The sequence below is a fragment of the Etheostoma spectabile genome, chromosome 16 (assembly GCF_008692095.1).
Source record: "Etheostoma spectabile isolate EspeVRDwgs_2016 chromosome 16, UIUC_Espe_1.0, whole genome shotgun sequence".
In the NCBI taxonomy this organism is placed as follows: domain Eukaryota; kingdom Metazoa; phylum Chordata; class Actinopteri; order Perciformes; family Percidae; genus Etheostoma; species Etheostoma spectabile.
Window position 1 is genome coordinate 25097286 of NC_045748.1, and position 21456 is coordinate 25118741.

General features: G+C 42.4%; 2 protein-coding genes across 6 annotated transcripts in view; both read left to right on the top strand.

The window, feature by feature from the left end:
* Positions 1-11514, top strand: part of tln1 (talin 1) — a 113507-nt gene extending 101993 nt beyond the window's left edge. For both annotated transcript variants that reach the window (XM_032540168.1, XM_032540169.1), the window contains 5 exons: positions 441-566; positions 2650-2712; positions 3200-3382; positions 9653-9778; positions 10083-11514. In XM_032540168.1, coding sequence (XP_032396059.1) covers positions 441-566; positions 2650-2712; positions 3200-3382; positions 9653-9778; positions 10083-10217 — 633 coding nt within the window. In that variant the 3' untranslated portion in view covers positions 10218-11514. The remainder of the gene's footprint in view (positions 1-440; positions 567-2649; positions 2713-3199; positions 3383-9652; positions 9779-10082) is intronic.
* A 3998-nt stretch (positions 11515-15512) lies between these two features.
* The window catches only part of tpm2 (tropomyosin 2 (beta)), a 33916-nt gene continuing 27972 nt past the window's right edge, over positions 15513-21456 (top strand). For 2 of the 4 annotated variants that reach the window (XM_032540229.1, XM_032540228.1), the window contains exon 1: positions 15515-15788. In XM_032540229.1, coding sequence (XP_032396120.1) covers positions 15675-15788 — 114 coding nt within the window. In that variant the 5' untranslated portion in view covers positions 15515-15674. Of the gene's footprint in view, positions 15789-21456 lie in introns of all 4 variants that reach the window. The other 2 variants (XM_032540231.1, XM_032540230.1) reach the window with 2 other exon arrangements.

Consider the following 21456-nt stretch of genomic DNA (forward strand, 5'->3'; position numbering starts at 1 on the left):
TATCTAGCTGTCCAGCAGTAAGTCTCCTCAGGAGTCAAACACACTCTAGATATCTGGAAATACTTGTCCAGCATCATTTAAACATTTATTTTGGTGAGCACTCAAACTATATAGATACATGGATAGATACATAGATATACATGCACATCCACAAACATATGCCACATACACACGTTTACAAACACAAAGTAATGATAACAGCAAAAAAATAGATAATAAAATGAACTTAAATAACATACATGCATGTGCATACATACACAAACCCATATACACATATAAAAACAATAAATAAAAGAGGATTGGGTACCCTGTTAGCCTCCGTTTCAAAGTGTTTGTGGAGCTTTTCCAGTGCACCGTGGTCCAATCTTTTAGCTTTAATAAATCTCCCACAGACCCTCACGGTGTGTTTACTGACTGTTGGTTCCCTCTCTCGTAAACAGGAGGCCGATGAGAGCTTGAACTTTGAGGAGCAGATTCTGGAGGCCGCCAAGTCCATCGCAGCGGCCACCAGTGCTCTGGTCAAAGCTGCCTCCGCCGCCCAGAGGGAGCTGGTGGCTCAGGGGAAGGTACGTCTGGATCACACTACACCATTATTACTCTGAGATCTACTTCTAGTGTCAGTTCTGAATACTGCAGGCAACATTTAACCCCCATCTGCTACAGAGAAATGGGATTGGGCATTGAGAACGGTTCCAAAAAATGAGATTTCCAATAGAATAGAAAAGGTTCTGGTTCCCGTAGCGGCCGCCGTACTTCCAGGCGCTTGTTGTGTTGCAGCCGCAGAGAACCATGAGCAGCGCTCACTCAGTGTGGCTTTATTTTACACCGGGTAAAACTTTAAATCCCCATTGAATCAAAATGAAACGTTCCTCTTATCTGTGAAATAAGCCTTTGACATGTTCTAGCTCCACCCGACGTCCAACGTCTATATGTGGACATGCTGCTACGCTTTTTGTATGCACAAAAATGCATACATAATGTGTTGTTATCAACTGGAATTGCTAACCTAGCTAGAGCTAACCCCCCAATAAAAAAATCCAACTTGTAAATGGGACCCATTCAACTCAGGTGTGACGTCGTTCCCAGCTCCGGCTTCTGAGGTCGAGGTAAATGGAACGCACTTACTGCAAGTTTCTCCTGCGCTGTGCATTATGAAATTAAAATCAAACAAACACCTACTAGTCCTTTTGGAGAACACTATCCAACAAAATTCCTTATTTTTGAGACACTGCTGTTGCAATCCTAATGAGAAGGTTCGGGACCAAAGAGCTGGACATCTAGGACCCCGTCACACATAGCAACACGCTTTCAGGCAAAGGAAAGAATTAATATTTATATACATAAATTATATGAAAACGGCATGTTGAAAAGCAGAGATGCACACGTCGCTGTTGTAATTTATAAAAGGATACTTTTAATATAGTACTTGGATGTCCCATAAAACCTTGAATGACTACTATTGCAATGTCCCCTGGGTCAAGCCCCAGATTGACAGGACTATAAAGCACATACAGAGGAAAAGCTTGCGCATAAATGACCCCACTATCTTAGAGTCGAGGTCTTCACGCCTGAACCCCAAAAGAGATCCGGAACTGAATGAAATTGAAGCTGATCGTTTTGAGACAAAGAAGGATCCGTGGTTAGAGTTCAGTGCTTTACTTTAAGGAGCACTGAGATGATGCAACATGGCTCCTGAACAAACACACTGATGCATTCAGGGTCTGCACACCTAATTTGGGCACAGTCAATGACGTAAGGCTGTGATGCCCAACAGTTGGTGTTTATAAGAGAAGAGAGGCCCCTGTAGAAAAGACGTTGACACGTAGGTAGTCCCTGTGATATTAACTCACCATCCAGTGTGTGTAATGTAAACTAAGGTTCTGGCAAAATTAGTCCAAATTCAAAAAAAGTCCAAATGAATCATTCTCCAGGGAGGAGACGTGCTTATCTTGCTGCCCAGTATGTACAAACATGCCACAACCTGAGGGACAGTGAATGACACACACACACACACACACACACACATACCCCACATAAAAAGAGCCCGCTTTTAAATATCTTTACATATTTATATCTGATGTTAAATTTGACTGTCCTCACGTGTTTAATAGAATTCACTTTGTTTCATATTGCTTAATAACTTTTGTTTTTATATTTGCCAGACAAATAGATTTATAAAATGATAAAAACCCAACCTAATATTGTGTTTATGTACATATAACAGTTTGTGTTTTGTCTGATGCTTTGGCGACATGGTGATTGAAACTTTCATGCCAATAAAGTCGTTTGAATTGGTCTGGAAAGATCTCAATCTAGATATCTAATCAAGGTGGAGTTGTTAGGTTTAAGCTTATTCTACTGGTGTTATCATTTTATCAAAACAACTTGAATATGTGTTTTTAAAAAAACAATACTGCTGCGTAGACACGCCTTCATTATTTGTCCTTGTCTGAGGATTCATTCCTTCCTAACTTGATGTTTGCTGATAAACCAAATGGAAAACCCCTTTACCTACATGACAGTCTTTTCTCTCCTAACCTGAATTTGTCCATCGATTTTATTCTTATCCCCCAAAAACCAGACGCTTGTTTTCTACATTCCCGTGCTTTAGCTTCACAGACTTAAACCCAGTTTTTCCTGTCTTTTCAGGTGGGAGCGATCCAAGCCAACGCGGTGGATGATGGACAGTGGTCTCAGGGACTGATCTCAGCTGTAAGTCTTTCCCCTCAAGGTTTATTAGGGAATTTTTATTATTGTTAGTAGACTTGTTCCTAAAATGCTGGTATTACTATCTGTGAGTATGTTAGTCTCTGCATTGAGTCGATAGCTCTTAATTTAGCCCCTGAAAAAAGTCCACTCTAAACTAGCCAATGTATGTACTTTTTCCAAAGTAGACAATAAAGTTCTTTGGCATTTATTCTCTGTAACTGTAACTCGAGCCAGGCCATATAACAATGATAGGAATCTTATCACGTTTATACAGGGTAAGTAGTATACAGCTTTTATTACATTATTAAAATACTTGTATTTTTTCACGCGCTGGTATTGGATCAGTACTCAGTATTAGCTGTTACACAAATTCAGGTATCAGAATGTGTTTTAAAAAAGGAAAAAAATGGTATTGGAACATCTCTAATTGAGTTATTTGTTTAGTTTTTTCAAGTTAATCACCTTATCTTTGCTGCCTTTGACTCCTCAGGCGCGAATGGTTGCCGCGGCGACCAACAACCTGTGCGAGGCAGCCAACTCGGCGGTGCAGGGCCACGCCAGCGAGGAGAAGCTGATCTCGTCAGCCAAGCAGGTGGCGGCCTCCACCGCTCAGCTGCTGGTGGCCTGCAAGGTCAAGGCTGACCAGGACTCCCAGACCATGAAGAGGCTCCAGGTCATCACCACACGCACGCACGCACGCACGCACGCACGCACGCACCCACACACACATACAACACACACACACACATCACACACACACACACACCACCACACACACGCAACATAACACCACGCACACACACACACACACACACACACACACACACACACACACACACCACACACACACATACACACACACACAACCACACACACCACACACTACACGCGCGCACGCACCTACACACGCACCACACGCACACACACACACACATACACACACACCACACCGCGCACGCACATACCACACACGCACACGCGCACGCACACACACCCACATACACACACACACATGCGCGGACACATACACACACACACACACACACACACACCACACACTCACACGCGCAGGCACCACATACACGCACACCACATCACGCACACATACACAACACCACACACATATACACACACACACACACACACGCCACACATACCACATACACACATCACACACACACGCCCACACCCACACATACACACACGCACACCACATACACACGCACACAGAAATGGACGACACATACACACACGCATGGACACGCACGGACACAGGCACACACACACACACGCACAGACACATACACACAAGTACAGTACACACAGTCACGCACACACATGCACACACACACACGCATTAACACATACAAGTACACACACAGTCACACACGCGCACACACAAACACAGTAGTCCACACACACACACACACACACACACACACACATACATACATACACACACACATTTCTGTTTGTTGAACGGACTGTGTTGTTACTCTGGCACTTCAGGACACTTTATTTAGTTTCCTGCCAAATAAAGGGCCTTTAACAGGGTTTTAACAGTTCCCCATCAGCAGATGGATTTTATAGTGGTTTAGCGTTGGGATTCATGGTAAAGTCAGATGTCTAAAATCACACAGTCCTGTGGCTGCTCTGCTCTGCTTTCACACCACAAACAGAACAAATATAGAGTATAAAACCAGACTTGCATCTTTAAATGTCCTCAGTATTTTCTACAATACATCATAAGCATACTTTTCCCCGAAATATGACTTAAAGAGTCATTTCCATGCATATGTATCTAAGTGACTAATGTTAGGATCCATTTGTCGCTGTAGCAAAACTAGCCTAAACTTTAGCCTGTCTATGACTGTGCAAAGTGTAGCTCGCCATTTTGTTGACACAATTCAGAATTGCGCAATTAAAAATCTATCTATTATTCGGGATATCTCTGTTTGTCCCCACATATGCAGTACAGCACCCACACATATGCAGTACAGCACCCACACATATGCAGTACAGCACCCACACATGTGCAGTACAGCACCCACGCATGTGCAGTACAGCACCCACGCATGTGCAGTACAGCACCCACACATATCCAGTACAGCACCCACACATGTGCAGTACAGCACCCACGCATATGCAGTACAGCTCCCACGCATGTGCAGTACAGCAGCGGGGTTGGGGAGTTGCTTCATTGCTACAAGGCTCATTGATTGCGCTTCACCAGCTCCCGGTGTCATGCCGTAAAATGATCATCTGCCAAAAAATTGAAGACAAATCAGGGGGTGTCAAACTCAATTTTACTAAGGGCCACACTGGAACTGAGAATCACAATAAGGGCCAGACATATAGTATAGTATAGTTTACTGACTTGCTTTTATTTAACCAAAAACAACACACAAAGGTTTCTGTACTCTAAAATTCCCAGGAACTCCCCTCTGCCCACTCGAGTTCCACACCACTGTCTTCCAGCACGATACCTCACAAGATTTGAGAACAAGACTGAGCCAAAAACGGCACTTTTAGTGGACGTACAGTATACATTGACGGTGGCATTTGCCCTACATGATCACATAGAAACCTGGTTTGTGTCTGCCGGTTACAGCGTTCTCAACAGATACTGGAAGACTATTTTGTTCACATTATTCACTGAGTCTCCAACGCCTGGGACAATAGGCTCCAGGTTAAAAGTAATTATGCTTCAAAAAGTAGCAAGAAATCTGCTTTGGTTACCATTGCAACATATTTGGTTTGAACTTGGGCCATTTTCGCGAGACTGAAGAAAGCCAGGGTTAGGTCTGAAGGGATCTCCCTAACCCTGTAAACCCTGTAATGCCTGGTCAGACCGACAGTACCTGCTGGGGAACAATAGTCACATCCCAACGTTAGTCCCACTACTGCATCAGCTGCTGGGTGGTCTATTAATAGGCCCCGGGTGGAGTGTTTGGGGTTACAGGTGAGCTGCTTGATCTACAGCTGCTTCATCAGGATTATTGTGTTCTATATTTAGCACAGGTAAGATTGCCTTTTACACACTACTGCAGATGTCACTGTTTTTAAAGAGACACTTCGTGGACCGTAGCCCGGATGTCAGACATACTGAGGTCTGCATGCCGTTCTAACCACACACTACAAAAGGAAAGTCTTTTACTTATTTTCTCAAGTAGGTTATATTTCTAGAGCAGTACCATACCATTTTTTTTTTTTAACTATTAATATAGCGGTATTTTTTTCAATTAGTTGATAAATCTAACGATTCATTTTCCGATTAATCTAACAACAAGAGCTTCTTCATTATATGACCTACTACTGTTAAAAAAGCAAATCCAGGCAACTCTTTTTGCTCTTGCTTTGTTTACTTTGGTTTTTTTATTTTTGTTCTCCTCCTATATTTCTTTTGACATCCCTACCCTGATGACATCAGCATCTTTAAACGCAACAAAATGCAATTCAAACTTCTGGAAAGTGAGAAAAGAGTGCAACAGTTAAACACATTAACAGTGAAAACACCTTGAACTGTCCCTTCAGACTTTCCTCTTCAAACATTGTGTTGTTTTTATCCAGAACACAAGACAAAGTAAGAGTTCACTTGCAAAACGTAATGTGCAAAATAATCTTTTTTCTCGATTACTTTGATGAATTACACATGTAAAATAGGTGGAGTGCCTCATTTCCTCCTTGACTGAAAGCACTGATTCACCGATGATAAAGTAGCACAGAGGGCTTGACCTTTACATGTAACTGATGCAGTCATTCCCAAGACATAACGCAAACTACAAGTGTCTCCTGTCACCTCATCCACCCAAAAATACTATATTTAAGGCTGTGTGTATGCTCGCTGTGAGCACATCAGCCTGCCCGGGCCTTCTCATATTCTCTGATCCAATCAGCAGTGGCTTATCTCCTCCTCTTCTGGGCCTGCAGCTGCCACCCCAGTAATTCCCGTACACTTCCAGCTCTACAGCTCTGGAAACAATCCACCCGTCCGCCCATGGCACCAGAACTGGAAACATTAACCCTGCTCTATGATTACACCAGCAGCATTTGCTCTCCTCGCTCTTTGCCCGTGGCCGTGGTGCACTTTAAGGTTGTAATTGAGTGCTGAGTAACGTACAGTCTCTGTTGAATGTGTGAATATCTGTTGGGACTGGTCCTAGGGCAGCACGTGGTCGAGGGAAAGAACCGGCTCATGCACGGACTCAGCCCTATATTGTACCTAAAATCATGCACCGTTGGTTGTTAGCATGTTATTCCAAAAGATTCCAAGATGGTAATCCACATGGCTAGCCTTGTTGTCACGTTGACTAAATGACAATTTAAGGAATAGCTCAGCATGGGGAATATGTATTTACAGTACTGTTACTATTGGAATTGGGATCATACTTTTGGTAGAAAGCGCTTCCAATGACAGATACGGATTATTGTCTTTAGTTGTAACACACACAGTTGAAGCATAACCCAGAGCTCTTCAACATTTTTTAAGCCAGGGACGCTTAACTGAGAGAGACGGAGCAAGGACCCCCTACCACATACAGTATATTGTATAAAATGAAGTTGCATATTAAACTGGGCCTACAATAACATGGAGGGCAGCAACTGAAAGCACAATGAATTCTTGGCTACAGTACCTATAGGCCAATAAGCCTATCATCAATGTGGTTTTTTTTCCTACAGGCTGATTTATATTTGCTAATAATATGTTGGATTCATGTAAAGACATTTTCATTTTCGGAAAAAAAAAAGACTTTCCAGTATCATGGCGCCCCCTGCAGTATCTATAACCCGATATCATAAGATCACACGAAAATCCGGGTTTGTGTCCGAGCCTCCGTGACTCGGACCGCCAGCGCCCTGTGGAGAGCTACTGACGGCTGCTGTAGGGTCAGGGTTTAGGGGTGCGTGGCGACACAGAGAGGCGGAACAATGGCGGTTCCTAAAGAGGTCAGCGTAGGGGCTGCACCAGCATCCCTTCTGTCCAAACTGAAGACTATTTCTTCATTAAAAGAAGAGCAAGGATCGGCACGGAAGGCTTTTCTCGATGGAAAATATGTTTTCACTCTTCTCTCGACTGGTTTTAGCAAGAAATTGATAGACGGATGGTTCATCCAATCACCTGCCAGCCAAACATTTTTCAAACCGTTTCCAATGACGGCTTCTCGGATAGTTCTGCGTTACAACCCATCAGGTAGAAAACCAAAGCAGTAAAGCAGTTTGCTTTTTAATTTTGTCATGCAGGAATAGAATCCTTACAATGACAATCAATTTAAGGACAACCTTACAGACACAAAATCAAGCATTTTTATTGTATGATTTCCCAAATTAAAGACCCATATTTGTAATTGTGTTAACGAGCATATTCCAGTTAAACAGTGTGTCGAGTTGCTCTTTTAACAATGGATCTGATGTGCATTTTTAGACCATCAGCCCCCTCCTGGGCCAAACGCTGTGCCAGTCCCAGTTTAGTGTGTGGCATTTGTGTACAGTACAGCTGATGAAGGGAGATCACAGTGTTCAGTTGGATGTCAGGGCCAAAATAACAGTAACATTCCAGCCAAAGATAAACCAGCCGAGAAGGACCATCCTCTAGTTCCGCTCCGTGTCTTCTTTCAGTCTGTGAAACCGCAAAAGGAGAGAACTCCTCTTTGTTTGTAGCCGAGCTGCCCAATGAGACAAATGTTTGGCTTTGAGAGGAGCACAGCAGGCTGCTCCTCGTTGCCTTTTACAGTTATTCTCAGGCACGAGCGGGGGAAAAAACCTGTTATGGTTTTCTCTCTGAGCACTGGTGGAAGTTACCATTCCCTTTCCTGGAGTTGCTGTTCACAAAAGCCCAGTTAATTTGTCTTCTGTTTCAAGTCTCATGAGTCTGTTTGCAATGTAAAACTGCAAATGCGTCTGTAAGTTAGCATCCGCTAAAAGTGCTTTTTTTTCCCCACTGACAGGCTCAGATTGTTATTTTAAGTGTCTGTCAACATTATGGAAAGGATCCCCATAAATATACTGTAAACCTTTTTGTTTAGGAGTAAGATCCTTTTTGTTTAACATGAAACAGCCCAAAAATCACATTGCCAAACTCACCAGACTCCATGTAAATAATCACTACTTTTAGCGTGTATAGAGCAGCATATCTCCACCAGACTCCATGTAAATAATCACTACTTTTAGTGTGTATAGAGCAGCATCTCTCCACCAGACTCCATGTAAATAATCACTACTTTTAGCGTGTATAGAGCAGCATATCTCCACCAGACTCCATAAAAATAATCACTACTTTTAGCGTGTATAGAGCAGCATATCTCCACCAGACTCCATGTAAATAATCACTACTGTTAGCGTGTATAGACCCAGAATTTCTCCACCAGACTCCCTGTAAATAATCACTACTTTTAGCGTGTAAAGCGCAGCATATCTCCACCAGACTCCATGTAAATAATCACTACTTTTAGTATGTATCAAACCAGCATATCTCCACTTGTGTGTTTGGTGATGGTGATTTCGGGCTGTTTCATGTTAAACAAATAGGATCTTACTCTTTACCAGAAAGGTCGACCTCCGCAGAAATCCTTTCCATAATGTTGTCAGACACTTAGAATATTAATCTGAGCGACATGATCTGTCGACACTAAAAAAATGGTGAAAGTACCTGAGCTTTCTGGAGGCTCCTAAGAAGCGTTGTGCTGGGGAGAGACGTGTATTGTGGGCTTATGGTGTTGTCACTTATACATATGTTTATTTGGTTTATGGTTTAATGTCTAATTTGGTACTTATTTGTTAAATGGTCTTGAATATTGTATTTACTGTGTCATCTTTTCTTCATTTTTGTCTAAGTGTGTGGTGTAAAAGGAGGGGGTGGGGTCTCATGTTGCGAGTTGTATGTTGTTAAAAAAAAAAAGAGATACAAATTGTTTATCACAAAAACAATTCCTGTGTGTTTCTGCAGGCTGCTGGAAATGCTGTGAAGAGAGCCTCTGATAACCTGGTGAAAGCAGCACAGAAGGCGGCGTTTGATGCCCAGGATGACCAGGCTGTGGTGGTCAAGAGTAAGATGGTTGGAGGGATCGCTCAAGTGAGTCAGAGAGCCCCCACACACACACACACACACACACACACACACACACACACACATAAATAATAAAGGTTTTTTTTTAACCTTTATTTATCCAGGGGAGGTTCACTGAGAGGCAGCCTCTCTTTTACATGAACACTCTGATCACATTCACACCAGGAAGCTGCTGCCACTGAGCAGCTCCACTGGAGCGGCTGGAGGTTAAGGGCCTTGCTCAAGGGCCCCTCAGTGGGGGTAATGAGGGAGGGCCATCTCTGCCTTTTGTGTTTACGGTTGGGAGCTGACGGACTGTGTTCTTCTGCAGATCATCGCTGCTCAGGAGGAGATGCTGCGGAAAGAAAGGGAGCTGGACGAGGCCAGGAAGAAGCTGGCCACCATCCGACAGCAGCAGTACAAGTTCCTGCCCTCGGAGCTGCGGGAGGATGGCCAGGAGCAGTGAGAGAGTGTGTGTGTCTGCGTGAACACACACACACACATTCATAATGCAACAGTGATCCGTGGAATGCTCAGGACCTTCCCCCAGCTCCATGTAGGGAGAGGAGGCTTCATGCTTCAGCAGAAACATAACATTAGGCAGATTGACTCCAATTCCACAGTGATGATCAGGAGAGTTATTATCAATCTGTTTCTGTATTTAATGTCCAAAGTCCAAATGAAATGATGCCAATGAGTATGAATTATGATAATACAGAAATATATATATACCCTAAGTCCTTAGTAAGGTATCTGTGCTTTTGATTATATACGGTCCTATACTTTTCAATATATGTGTCTCTTTCTTGGTCCTTATCTGGACAGCGTGTCTGTGTTGTGTACATGCTGTGTGGCTCGGTCAATCAACCAAATCCTGCCGATAAGTTCTGCTCGATTTAGGCTTCTATGCAAATGGTGCATAATCTATGCAACTTTTCTATGCAGATGTTTTTTTGTGTGTGTGCGCACGTTTAGAGGCGCGATGTCCGACGGATGATATCTAGTGTGTTACGTGTCGTACTGTTTCAATCTGAAATACGGACAATGAAATCAAAATGCGGTTTTAAAGTTTAGATTTGGACAAATTAACTTTGCAATGGAACAAATCAGAGTGGGGGGGAGAAACATTATTTTTCTAAAGATTGAGCTATGAAATGTATTAAAAAAACGTTGCTATTTTTAGTAAAGGTTTTGTTGTGTGTAAAGACTATGAAGCCATATATTTAACTTCAAGACGTTTGACATCCTATTGACTGTATGTGGGTGCTCCGTGTTTAGGAATATGTTATCTGTGCCAATATTAATGCCTGACGCAGTGCTTTATATATTCATGACAATTCCTGTCACCGTACAAAGCCATGATGCTAGTCTGAGGGGATTGGCTAGATATTAAATACATAACGTTCAGTGTTTTTATCCGTACCGAGGGCCCAGGGCGAGCTCGCTCTTTGATCCCAGTGTGTCAGTTATCAAGTGCCTTCGTAGAATTTTGTAAAAGTATTATAAACTGATACCTACCATGTACCCTCTAGATGCACTTCATTCATAACGCATTACAATAATTTATCAGAACATTATTTAAATCCACCCCTAGTGTCTTTATTTCCATGGCACAGCTAGAACAGCATAATCTAAAAGTGACTGTAGTCATACAAAGCGTTTTTTTTTTCTCTTTGGCTCATATTTTGACTTAAATTACAGCAGCAGCCCCTGATGGGCACTGTAACAGAGATTTATATTCAATAAAGGAAGTTTTCAAGGGAAACTGTCGACATGCATTTCTTAACATTCCCTCTTCTCTCCCATCTTGGTTCGGGACTTTGAGCTAGCGAGCAGCACGCTGACAATGTCAAGTTTTAAAGGTTTGGATGGTGCAACAGGGCAGAGCTGCTCGGTTCTCTCAGGGAAGGATTGGAAAGATTCACACAGAAGGGTAAGAGTTAATGAGGGTTAACCATGTATCAGCTGATTAAACTGTTGTGTCAACAGTTAACTTCATTTCATCTTGGATGCAGCTTTTTGTGCTGCAAATTCTTTTCTCCACCAAAACAAGTTCCTTCCAGAGACTATTTAGCAGATTCACCATCGCGCCGCTGATTCCTGAGTTAGGCCAAGACGATTTTGATTGGTTAAAAGAAATGCAAACAACCCACAGAGTTTTTCCTATCCCAGAATGCACCTGTGGTGAAGCCAGACCATACTCGACAGCGCTGTGGAGTATGGTCTGGACATCTGAGAATACCCCTTGTTCTACTGTGCTGTCTTGTGTGCACCAAGGAACTAAAGGAACAAGTAACTAAAGCTGTCCAATGAATGTAGTGGAGTAACTAAAGAAACTAGTAACTATTTTCATCCTAATCCCATCCATAAGTAACATAATAACAGAACGGATGGCTATTTTGGTCATGGGTTTCATACATTTCCAATAATAAAACCTATAAAAGCAAAAATCCTCTCAGCTGGGGACTCGGCTGGGACCAAATCTTATCAAATTGGGGGGGCATGTGGTCTAGTTTGGGTCAGTTTAGCGTGTGAAAAAGTTGGGGAACCATGTCTTTGAGCATGACAGAAGTTTTGAAAGACAAAAAGTAACCGTTGTATAATCACAGTGTTAAACTTGAGGAGTCCTACTCTTCAGTGATTCTCCTTTCAGACCTTGAAATGAATCCCTCTCATGTAATGTGGCTTAAACATATGTCAACGTTCAACTGAACAGGATGGGTGGGCAAAGGCCTCTGCCAGGGGACACTGGTCTTTCGAGCTGGAAGAACATCTATGTTGGAGTATGGACTCACAAGCTGTTTCAGTTGGAGAAGAGGGACAACATGGAGGCTACCCAGGAAGATCGTGCCTCCAACATATCTACAAGAATACCAAACCGAGTTCTACAGCAGGCCCCCCAGACCTTTGACACAGTGTTAAGAACCCGTTTATTCAACTTCAGAGACAGTTTTATTAAGACAGGAGGCATCATAATTAAGAGCTATGGTAAAAGCATTATTAGAAAAGTTCAACAGTACGAACAACAGAGCCCAGTCTGAGCCTAACCTGTCTGATGCACTACCTGCTTTAAATCCTGGAAAGGTTTCCCACTCAGCCCAAACTATATTACCTCATGTCCCTAAGCCCTCTTTTGTTGTAGAATGTAAGCACACCAGACCTGCTTCAGCCTGTTATTCAAGACATGGTCCAGGGCTTTAACTCCAATAACACTCCGGTCTGTTACCTTTAACCTCATCAGCTCACGTGCACATGCCTGCAAGTCAGCCTCCTTTATCTCCACAAATACCTCAGAGTCCTATTCAAATGACACCAGGTCATGGGCCACCAACCTCTTCTGCCCATGACTCATCCCATCAAATATACATCCCAGTACCATCACTGGGGGTTGGCCCAGCTCCAGTAGGCAACGGCCCTCTCAGTCAGTCACCTTTTCCTCTCCCTAGAATTCATGTTACATCAACCAGTTCACAGCCATCTGCTTACCATCCAAGATATGTAGATTAATACCAGTTTCAGCATTTAACTCAGCAACCTGTAGAGCAGTCTCAACCACAATACCTTACGACCCTGCCACCTCCAGTATCATATGCCCCACAGATTACTGGAATTCCCCCTGGCCCAATCTTTTCAGCATCTGTGTCTCCTGTGCAGCAGGCTTTAAGGTACCCGTCAAGAGTAGAGGGACCCTCATTCCCCTATTTAATTCAAAATGACCCTCAAGAGTTTATCATGTTAAAGATGTCTTTTACAAACCTTCTACAAGATGAATTGTACAAATTCCATATCCAATGGACCATCAACACCTTCCCTCTGTGCACCATCTTGCCCTTTCATATGCCCATAATCCACAATTTTTGTCCATGGCACTGGCGGCCTTGGAGCAACAATATGGCCAACCTCATCAATTGACGCTAAGAGAGATCCAGACCATATTAAATCTCCCTAAACTGGCTCGTGGGGATGCATAGGGTTTTCAAAACTTTGCAGTTTGAGTGAGGTCATTAGTAGGCATGTTCCAATCCCTCAGATCAGGAGAAGGTGCTGCTGAACGCACCTGTGCTTCACATGTTCAGCAGTTATTGAGTAAACTTCCAGCAGAGCTAGTTTCTAACTTTGCCAGACACGCCCCCTTAGCCTCTCTTAATGCTCACTACGACTTGGTGGACTTCTCTGCATGGCTCGAGGGTGAGGTGGAATGTCAAGCTGTCGTAGCACAGCCCAACAACCTTTGGTTCAGTGCCCCCCCCCCAAGCACAAAGGAAGGATACAAACCAAAGATTCAGTTCTCCTTAGGCTACCATTCTCCACAAGGCTGATCGGAAGTCCCCATATGTACACACTGGATCAGCCACAATCCCAAATGAGGTACCCATGTGTAACTATCAGTCGACCTCTCACTACCCGACTCACTGTGAAAGCTTCAAAGACTTGAGTACAGATGAAGTGGTAAAATGGTTGAAGGAACACAACAGATGTCGGAAATGTAGTGGAACTCAAAAAACAGCAGATTGCACTCTGGGAAAACCTTCCCCAAGCACCTAGGCATATTACATGATGTTAATGGAAACAAAAGCACAGCTAGAGTGTATGTGTCCACAGAGTATGTCACCTAAAGTACTACTTAAAGTAGTTAAAGTTAGGCTTTGCAACAGAAATAACACGTTTGATACCTATATCATTTTAGATGATGGATTAGAACGTCCAATGCTGCTACCAGGTGCTGCTAAGTACCTCGGCTTGGAGGGAGGAACAGAAAACCTTGAGCTGCGCACAGTGAGACATCAGACAGAAACATTAGAAGGAAGAACTGTAAACCTCAAAGTATCTGCTGCCTCATTTCCTGAGAGAAGATCTGACGGTGCTTTCAACTCTGACAAGATCACGTTTGCTGAGCAGAGTTAACCTACTGATAAACTCAAAAAACCTATCCACATCTACACGGTCTCCCACTGAGCTCATTTTCTAAAGTTCAGCCACACACCTTGATAGGATCAGACAATCCATTCCTCATCACGCCTATAGAGAGAGACCAATATGGTCCGAAGGGACCACCAGCTGCAGTGAGGACAGGGCTTGGATGGGCTCTACAAGGACCTACTTCCCTTGGTGAGTTATCTGACTTTGCTCACGGCCTCTTCACATCACGAGCTAACTGCTACTCTGAGCTGAAACTCCATGTAGAGAAACTGTGGCAGGTTGATGTCTTTCCCTTTTAGAAATGAGAAATTGATCACTAGATCAAAGCAGGATAAGGAGGCCATGGACCTGTTGAAGCCGAAGACCATACGAGTAAACACAGATGGAACTAAACGTAAATGAATGGAAAAGACCTGCGTTTTGGACGTCTTTATAGTTTAGCACATTCAATATGAAATGACTTGACTGATAGCCTACTTTAAATTTAGTAAATATCAAATCCTAATTTAATATTTTTACTCAAGAATATTGTGAAAGGTGACTAACTTCTATCAAAGTCCTTTTCTGGTCTGGAAAAGTCTACTTCTTGGCTAGTTTTACTCAAGTACGCTATTGCTTTCAAGTAGCCTAGCTACTTTAAACAATACTGCTAATGTAAAGCAAGGCGCTAAATCACACGTGCTGAAAACACACGTCACACAAACACACGCACGCACACACACGCACGCACACACACACACGCACACACACACACACACACACACACACAGACTGAACTCTCGCTGCCTAAATATGGGCATCGTCCTCGTGCGGATCCTCACTGGGGGACGTGTTGGGCTCGCGCTACTGCTAGTTCATCCTCGAGCTCTCCCCGCGCCACTCAGCACGAGCGCTCCTGTCCACCTGCGTCCCTGTCACAGACCTCTGTCTCTGTCTCTGTCTCTGTCCGGACTAACCGAGCACATTTGTCCCTCTGCTGAGAACCAACCCAACCTGAGGAAACATGGAGGCCATCAAGAAGAAGATGCAGATGCTGAAGCTGGATAAGGAGAACGCGATAGACCGGGCAGAGCAGGCGGAGGGGGACAAGAAGGGAGCGGAGGACAAATGCAAACAGGTAGAGAACGACACACACACACACACACACACACACACACACAGTAAAGGTCGACTGTAGTGCCTTGGCACAGGCGCCTTCTCAGAAGTTCTAGATGTTTCATATTTTCCTTTGATGCTAAATCTCGTGAAATTAAGGATATGTGTGTTAATGGACAGTGGACAGGTATTCAGAGTCTTAAGGGAAGTAAAAGTAGACATGTTGTTAAGGATATGTAGTGGAGTAAAAGTGAAAAGTTTCCAGAAATATGAATAACGAAGTAAAGTACAGAATTCTACTATAGTAGCCTACATGCAGAAGTATTTGTACTTTGTAACAATGTAGCCTACAACACTGAACATCAGCAAAGGTAGCTAATGGCATGACACACTCCAAGCCACATCCAGCGGTGGAAGAAGTATCCTCTACTGAAGTAAAAATACTAATACCACACTAAAAATACTGTTACAGTAACAATCTGTAAGTATCATCAGGAAAATGTAGTTGAAGTAATAAAAGTTTTAAAAAAAAAATCTCCTCCCATTGCAGAAAAAATGTGAAGGATCCAAGCAGCTGTGTGTTTCATGGTCTCATCATCTCAGCTGGACCTGGAGCCCTTATATTGTTGCTAGGTTACTTTATAATAAGACATCAGATTATAGAAACTACATGTGGTTAGTGGGCAGGAATCTTAATGTGGAAAGGAACTAGGAACTAAAGGAACTAGGAACTAAAGGAACTAGGAACTAAAGCTGTCAGATGAATGCAGTGGAGTAACTGAAGTAACTAGGAACTAAAGGAACTAGGAACTAAAGGAACTAGGAACTAAAGGAACTAGGACCTAAAGGAACTAGGAACTAAAGGAACTAAGAACTAAAGGAACTAGGAACTAAAGCTGTCAGATGAATGTAGAGGAATAAAAAGTAGAGTATTTCTCTCTGAAATGTAGCGGAGTAGAAGTAGAAAGTGGCGTGAAAAGACCTCAGCATTTCTAATTAAGTATTATTTTCACCATAATCCCATCCATAAGTGACATAATAACAGAATGGACGGCTATTTTGGTCATGTAATAAAACATATATATATATGTACAGTATATATAGGCAAAAATCCTCTCAGCTGGGGACCCTGCTGGGACCAAATCTTATCAAATTGGGGGGTGGGGAGAACTGAAAGACAAAAGGTGACATTCTTATGATTTTGAATTCATAAGCAACAGAACATTCAAATATATATATTTGTATATACTATTTGGCTAAAAGTAGCTAATGTAACAAACGTTAGATACTGTTTTTTGTTTTTTTTAGCATTTACCGTTAGCTTGCAGTTAGTTGCTGTTGTTATTTAAAGAAACTCAAGAAACTACTCGGTCTAGCCATTCAGGGTTTCGTGGTGTGTTAGGTGTTTCCATGGTAACAGCGAGTTTTTTTTGTTTGTATTTTAAATCAGGTTGATTTAGACTGATCTCTAGCTTCTACAGGAGCAGAACCGTCAGCTTGTGGTCAGTCCACCTCGGATGGTTTAGACCAGGGGTCTTCAACAGGGGGTCCGCGACCCCTAGGGGGTCCGCGGAGGTACTGTATGGGGGTCGCGAAGGTTTTTCTCCTCACTGTGCCTCGCACATGTTTAAAATAAAAACATGAATATATGAACCTGTGTATTATTTGAGTATCTTAGTATTGAATGCACAATAACAAGGTACATTTACACATGGCACTATAGGACTAGTTTGATATAACACAATTTTATACAATATATATAATTAGGGGGTCCCCGCTCCATCTCGCCATCAGTTTGGGGGTCCTTGGCCTGGAAAACGTTGAAGACCCCTGGTTTAGACATTATGGATGATAACCAAAATCCTTATGGGACAGAACCCCACTGTTGAGATCTATAGGCCTGCTGGAAGTCTTCTTCAAAGGTGATTAACAGAACCTTTAACTCTTCCCTAAAAAGCGCAGGTAGCCAGTCGATGCTACAGTGGGACCACTCTGCGATGTTCCTAGCTCCACATTGTAGCTCCGGCTGATATTAGCGTTTTACAGAGATTATCAGGAGAAGTCCCTCCCCTTCCGTTAGACCACTGTGAGAACTCATTTTGGAAAAAATCTGTCCGGTAGTGAATAGTTCTGTTCGAATTGGGCCATGAATTACACATATGATGTTCGTCGATTTAAAAGTTAACTTTGCAAGTGAAAAAAGTCATTTTTTCATATATCTGTTGAAGGTATCAGTCTGTGAAACTACGTTTTTACAAAGACTACTCACCCCAAAGTCGCATGGTTGACGTCTCTCTGAACTTACAAGGACCGGCTGTATTTTTAAAATGTTGATACCGGTACTAATACCAACACCGTTACTTTGTCTCTATGATGTATAACATTAGACAGCAAATCACAGACATTATTAGATCTTGGTAGAAACCTGCTGTATGCTGATTGGCTCACTGACGCTCATGAGATTTACACCTTAGTAATTGATATTGGGTATTGAAAGACAAGGCATTTTTCGATACTCAATACTCCAGAGGCAACTCTGTCGGTGCCCAAAAAGTTTTGACTTGGGTACCCAGCCCTTAAAGCTACGGTGTGTTTTCATATCAGGATGTTAAGTTACTCACACAAGCAGCGGGCGTCTTGTTTGTTCTTTCGCTTTCCGGCTGATTAAAAGACGCTGGATAAAGGATTTGATCCTGGAAATGTTCTGTCGCTGATCCAGACTAATGGCAAGCCTATGACAAACTGAGACTTGGCAAAATTATCTTTTAAATTGATTAACATCATCAAAGAATTCCCATTCCCTACCATACATATTTATTGATGATAATGGTTAGGGTTAGGGACTTCACCCCTCTGTGTCCGCCAATATTCAGGCGGTCTAAGAAGTTGCAGTACAGAAATGCCCAAGATGGTTTTCAGATTATCAGAAACAGGGTCTCCATTACATAGTTTGACCGCTGTAGAGCAATGTTAAGGGCATGTTATTACTTCATTAGTTAGTGGATAATATAAAAATGACGGGACACATAACAACGTCCCTAGCACCTACCATGGTGGCCAAGGCTGGGATGCCTTGGCCACCATGGTAACAAACATTTTTGACAAGGTTCCCTTGCATTGTGATATGCAAGGGAACCTTGTCAAAAATGTTTGTTTTGCGTAATGTCTACAAAGAAATATTGGCGAATATATCATCATTGTTATTAAGGATCCAGATGGGTCTAATTGGGAACAAAGTGATGGTGGGAAGGAGATTTCACGCTGAGAGCAGAATAAACTGAGATACCGTCTTTTAAACAATTCCATTCAATTCCTTTTTATTTATAGTATTAAAGCATAACGAGAGTTATCTCAAGACACAGAGTGGGTCTAGACCAAACTATAATTTAAAAGACCCTAAATTTCCAATAATTCCCCCAAGCTTTTAGGGCAACAGTGGCAGGAAGAACTGCCTTTAAGGGTAAAAGCTGGGACAGACCCAGGTTCTTGATGGGTGGCATCTGCAGGTGCCTGTTGGGGGTGTGATTAACAGTGGCAATTATAGTCATGATAAAGATAATGGAACTATGACAGCTGCAACCATGATTAAGGTGCCGCCCTAATCCTAGGAAAACTGTGAGGCAATGAAAACATAAGGACTCTGGGGAGCAGTAGATAAAGACAAACACATCCACTATATGTGTGTTGGAATGTTGGCTTTTCTAAATAATTGGAAAATCACATGTTAGGACCCAGTCAAAGCACATATATTGAAAATATGAACAATGTGTAGCCTTGCAGTCCACTGTATCAGAAGTAAAAAGAGGAGTCAAAAGGCCATGATCAAGGGTGAACATGGCAACACTTAGATCAAGAAGAATTGATCCACAGTCAGATATTAGATCATCAGTGGCTTTCATTGGAGCAAGTGGTACCTCCTCAGGTGTATGAAAGTCATATGAAAGGATCAATATTTTATGTTTAGTGTTGCACTGACGTTATTGAATTTGACATATCTCATTCTTCATATAATATGAAGTTTGTGCCGTGGGTGGTGAGAGAGAAACCCTGGGGTCATTCAAACCTTTGTGAGAATGTATTTGTCCAGGTCGGAAACATGCAGGATTTGAGAAAAACTCAGTCATGTCTCCCCAGATCACTCTTACTTTAAATTGTTTTTTAACAATGTTAAACTTATTATACTTTATTCAGTTAGCTGTCAAGCAGGGCAATACTGTCTCCCTTATTTATATACTTATACAGTCTATTTATACACACGGTGTATACACATATACCTCGGTCTCTGTTATCCCTCTCGCTCATAAAATAACCTATGTGACCAGACAAACAATCGGAAAGCCAAGTCATTTACATAAAGCAATATTTCCATTAGGGCTGCACCATATGAGTAAAACATGCGATAGGCAGTAACGTTGTTGAACTGTCCTCAGTTCTGCACTTCTGCTGCTTCCATTATTCTGCTAACTTACAACAAACGGTTTGTTGTATTTAAAACAAAAGGAAGGAAATCATTGAACATTAAGTTGAATAGAAAAGGAAAAAGATTTTTTACTGACAGTCACATGACAGCGATATATAACAAAAGATGTATCCTGGAATTCATTAATCAATAAACTTTGGTTGAAGAAGTTAAAAAAAAGTCTAAATTTGACTGAAAGACACAACTATAAAGTTAATCACAATTATTTCTGAGACAATTCATTGTGCAGTAACTTTTGGAAGGGTTGCAGCTCTATGGGCATCACCATCCAGTTCAGTCTGAACAGATGAGCAGAAGTGTGTCCTGCGCGGCTCCACTGTGTCTTTTACCAGATCAGATGGCAACAGTTGCAACTGTCGGTGCACATAGCTTTTGTTCCCCGGGCGACCCCATGCTTGGAGCTATTACAATGCCTGCTCAATCACTTCTCCCTGTGGAGGAGCATTAAATACTGGCATGTCTATTTCTGTGTCTCTCTAAAGATTCCCCACCCCCCACCACCACCACCTTCTTTGAATTGTTGCTCTTCTCAGAAAGACAGTCAAGGCTGTTGGTTAGTGAGTTGTGACTGTAGGATCAGGACCGTCCCGGGGCTATTTGTGACTAAGAGGCCTTACATGGCTACGGGTGGGAGAGGACTGTCAGAAGTGATATAAAAAGGACGTTTGTCCTGGGGACATTGTGGTTGAGCCACATCACTGTCATTTACAATTGGCTTTTTATAGTTCCTGGAGCTGTAGCAGGCCGGTAGACACTGCCAAAGGTCCATAGTTAACAATGGCCAATAATTAGAATCCCCTCCGACTAAAGATGATCTAAACCAAACCAAAGCCCCAATTTTGTTAAAAGCACCACTTCTGTGAATGTGTTAACTGGTAACACTCTAACGTGTAACGTATCAACAATCCACGCAACTCACTTTACACTCATAACACAATCTGTAAAAGCGTAGGACGTCAAAATAAAGTATTCAAACCTGCAAAAAGGTCCATTAAAAAGAACCTTTGCAAAGGAGTCATTGGATAGCAAAAGAATAAAGTTGAAAATGGTAGCTCATCTTGCCATGAACAAGAAAACTCAGCAATCTGCTCGTTAGATTGATATTTTCTGTTATGGGTGCATCAAGATAAAAAAATATCTTGGAACCGTAGTTACAGGGAGGGGAAAAAAGTATTTGAACCCCTGCTGATTTTGTACGTTTGCCCACTGA